At 45.0% G+C, this 4,286-nt stretch overlaps 1 protein-coding gene across 1 annotated transcript; it reads right to left on the minus strand.

Moving 5' to 3' along the window:
• Positions 1–2,317: 2,317 nt before the first annotated feature.
• Positions 2,318–3,803, minus strand: LOC136484907 (aspartic proteinase nepenthesin-2-like). Its single transcript, XM_066481880.1, has one exon. It carries the CDS (start codon positions 3,782–3,784, stop codon positions 3,191–3,193), a length of 594 nt encoding a protein of 197 aa, XP_066337977.1. The 5' UTR covers positions 3,785–3,803; the 3' UTR covers positions 2,318–3,190.
• Between the last annotated feature and the right edge of the window lie 483 nt (positions 3,804–4,286).

Below are 4,286 nucleotides of genomic sequence, written 5' to 3' on the forward strand. Positions count from 1 at the left end.
AGGGGTGTATGGATGGATTTGAGCAATCTAGAATATATACTTCCTCTGGTCCAGTTTATACACTACCGGAAACCGGCACTTTACCGAGTGTCGGAAGCTTTACCGAGTGTATTTTATCGGGCACTCGGCAAAGACGGCTTTGCCGAGTGTTTTTTTCGGCACTCGGCAAAGATGGCTTTGCCGAGTGTTTTTTTCGGCACTCGGCAAAGATGTATTTTGCCGAGTGCCATTTTTCGGCACTCGGCAAAATACGTCTTTGCCGAGTGCCTTTTTCTGGCACTCGGCAAAGATGTATTTTGCCGAGTGCCTTTTTTTGGCACTCGGCAAAGAGGCATTTTGCCGAATGCCATTTCTTGGCACTCGGCAAAATGTGTCTTTGTCGAGTGCCTTTTTTTGGCACTCAGAAAAGAGGCACTTTGCCGTGTGTATTTTTTTGGCCCTCGGCAAATCATTTTTTCAAAGTAATTTTTGAGGCCCTAAATGAATTCTAATGAAAAACTTTTCAACTACAAAGTTGTATAACTTCTCAAGATCTACAAAGTTTATTTTGATCATTTTTTTTTGACAAAGCGACAATAACGTTGTTCATAAAATCTTCTTCTCTCTCATATCTCTCATATTAGTTTCATGAAAGTATAAGAGAGATATATAAGATTTGTGAAGAATGTTACTACCACTATGTCGGATGAACAAATGATCAAAATAAACTTTGTAGATCTTGAGAAGTTATGAAATTTTGTAGTTGGCAACATTTTGATTTGAAATCATCTTGTCATGCAAAAATGGCGTTTGAATTTGAAAATTTTAAAATTTAAATTTTTCAAAAGACCTCGGATAGAAAAACTTTCTAAATAAAAATTGTAGATCTCCAAAAGTTATGAAACTATGTAGTTGACAACTTTTTGATTTGAAATCATCTTATCATGCAAAACTACGTTTGAATCTCTCAAATTTGAAATTCGAATTTTTCAAACAACCTCAGATGGAAAAACTTCCTAAATAAAAATTATAGATCTCGAAAAGTTATAAAACTTTGTAGTTGATCACTTTTTTATTTGAATTCGTTTAGGGCCTCAAACAAGCAATTTACTCTCGGTTTAGTATAATATATGAGGATAGATAACAGAATCTAGACGCAAGTGACAGTGTAGTGCAGTGGTAGAGCAGCAGACACACGAGGGAGAGGTCGTGAGTTCAAATCCCGTCGGTCGCGTTAGCCGCGAATTTTGCGCAAAAAATACAGCGACTTTGATGGCCGGTGGCGGCCTCCCCCGAAAAAAAAAATTTGCTATTATTTTTGGGTTTTTTCGCATTTTCATTTGCCTGACAAAAAGCACTCGGCAAAGGCTTCTTTGCCGATTAATTTTTTTCCGAGTGCCCTTTGCCGAGTGCGGCACTCGGCAAAGCCTTTGCCGAGTGTATTTCGGGCTTTGCCGAGTGCCGCAGGCACTCGGCAACGTGCCGGTTTCCAGTAGTGATAAGGCATAGTCTGATATAGCAAGGTCCTTAAATTATTATTGGCCATTCATTTGTTTCATGTTGTAATGTAAAGTTTATGATTATAAACATATGATTATATGATAGTGCATTAGATTACAAATCTAATAGTATCAAGTTTGCATTACTGTACTTTAAAATTGTTGGCTAAATTCTTGGTCAAATACTAAATAGTTGAGCCTTAATGTACATGAAATGCCTTATAAACTAGATCAGAGAAAGTAACTTATAATTTCAAACAAATTTTTACTCCCGCTATCCAAAAAAAACTTGATGTTCTAGGTTGTTTAACAATCTGAGGTCATTTAAAATTTTTAAAAAAATGAATTTTAAAATCTGAAAACTTAAAACTAATTAGCTACAAAGTTGTAGATATCTTTGAGCACTAAAACTTTGGTTCTGGCCATTTCATCATCTGAGTTTATTTGAAATTTTCTAAAAAGTTCAATTTCTAGTTATGAAAAGTTAAAACAAAATTCTTTGGTCCTCAATGATGTTAAATCAAAACGTAATCAACTACAAAGGTTTAGATATCTTTGTGTACTACAACTTTGATATAAAGTTTATCTTTATTCGATTTTGGAATAGTTAAACATTTAAGCACAATTCACCCTTGATCACTTTTCCCTATGTCAGCCCGCACCTCAATTGGGCCGAAATGTGATGGCTGCCGTGTCACCATAAATCCAAAAGCCTGAAACACTGGTCAGCCCTAAACAGGGCCCAAATATATCTGTCCAGGGCAGGGGATGAGAGGTATTTTTTTTTCTGTGTTTTCACGCTTCAAACAACTCTCTGAAACCATTACACCATGATGATGTTATTCTCAAGAAAATATATAAAATAAGATCCATACATACAGAATATAATCTTTGCGTCATACACTCATACTGATATCACCAATCCGTGTTTTTTCAATCTGTACTATAAGCAGCTGATTTATTCTAGGAGTACTTAACTATGCGTGTACGTCCCTGCGTGTATCCAGTGATGCAACATGCGCTAGCTAATATGTGAGTATATGAAATGACCAGAAGATAGGCGAGTTGTGTTCCTAAATTCTTCAGAAACTGTCGCAGTTGGCTGGCTGGAAGGACAGCATGGACTTCTCCACATCGTACCGGATGTGGAAGTTGATTTGCATGATGTTTCCGACAATGGACAGGCTCGGCGACTTCTGCACGATCCAGCAGCTGACGGCGGTGTCGTCCACCTGCCGGAAGTAGTTCTCCGTCGGCAGGTCCATGTCGCCGCCGTCGAAGTGCAACACCATGGACGGGAAGACGGCGCCGGACGTCTGGAAGCAGACATCGTACCCATCCGTGCCCGGGACCCTCGTGAGGTTCGTCGTCTGCGACAGGAGCGCCGCCTTGGCCAGCGTGTACGCCGGCTCCGCGAGGAACGCCACCGTGGTGCCGGAGTCGAAGATGATGCCGCTCCTTCCGGTTCCGGGCGTCGTCGCGGCGCCGATCGAGATACTCTCCAGGTTCACGCTGTAGTAGGTGGATGTCTGCAGGAGCGGCGTCGACTGGACACCGGCGCCCGTCAGGGCGCCGGAGCCGAACAGGAGCGGGCTCGTCTTGGCGGCGTCGCTGGTGAGGCAGTAGAAGAAGGCGCCGACCTTGAGCTGCGAGACGAGGGACAGCGGCCCGCTGCCGAGGCCGACGAGGCCGGAGCCCGAGCCGTACCCGCCCTACGACATGGTGGTGCAGCCGAAGCCGATGCCTGGCACGGCGTCGCTGCCGAGCGTGAAGGTCTCGCTCCCCAGGTAGCCTTGTGTGTAGTGGTGCGGATCACTGGCAAGGCCGTAGGAGTACTTGTAGTCGCACTCGGCGCCACCGGCGCTGCACTGGGACGACGGCAGGTCTCTGCAGAGGCTGCTGGAGCAGGGCAGCTTGGAGAAAGACGACGACTTGTTTGGGTAGTAGGAAGGGGAGCCTTGTGGCACGCACCGCATGCACGCGCCGCACTTGGCCCAGATGAGGTCGCTGCCGGTGTCCGCGAGGGCCGACAACTGCTGCGGTGGCGTGCCGATGGAGAAGGTCATGTCGTACGCGCCGCCGCCGCTGTCAAGCTGGAGCGGGGTCTGCGCAGTCCCTGAGGCAGCGTCAAGCCGGGCGGCGAGCATGGACAGCCGCTCGTGGGACTTGTGCGCGGCCCGCGTTAAGTTGATGGCCGGCTCGGTGCGGGTCATGGTGGCACGGAAGCCTCTTTGTTCCGCGAAGGCCGGAGGAGCGGCGAGGAGGAAGGTGATCGCAACAACGAGCATGGATGGCCTTGCCGCCATTTCTTGAGTTTGAAGGATTTCTTACGTGCTGTAATGAGGTCTAGGCACGAGTAATAATATATACAAATACAAGAGGTCCACGACGCGCCAATTGTGTGCAATTGTACTTTACACAAAAAAAGATCGTACGCCAAGCGTGTTACCCACGGCATTTTGAAAGAGAAATGTTATACAACACATATGTGTTTTAGAGAGAAAAAAAACACATGGATTTTTTTCTCTTTGCTTTGGCTGAAGTCTTTTGCTTTGGCTGGCTGCGCGTGCGTGGAAACAGTCCCTGTGGGCTGACGCCTGACGCAGAAAAAAATTAAGACCCTACGGAGCTAGGAGCTTTCACATGACGGCACCAGCAGGTACCTTATTTTTATTTGTTATTTGTCTTTCCATAAAAAAAATTATTTCTTGTGATTTGTGATTGACTGGAGGTAGACGAAGACTGGATGTAGAAGGAGGATGGAGGCTGTTGGATCTTAATTCTATGGTATAAAAAAAATTTATGTGT

This window comes from Miscanthus floridulus, chromosome 10 (genome assembly GCF_019320115.1).
Source record: "Miscanthus floridulus cultivar M001 chromosome 10, ASM1932011v1, whole genome shotgun sequence".
Classification (NCBI taxonomy): domain Eukaryota; kingdom Viridiplantae; phylum Streptophyta; class Magnoliopsida; order Poales; family Poaceae; genus Miscanthus; species Miscanthus floridulus.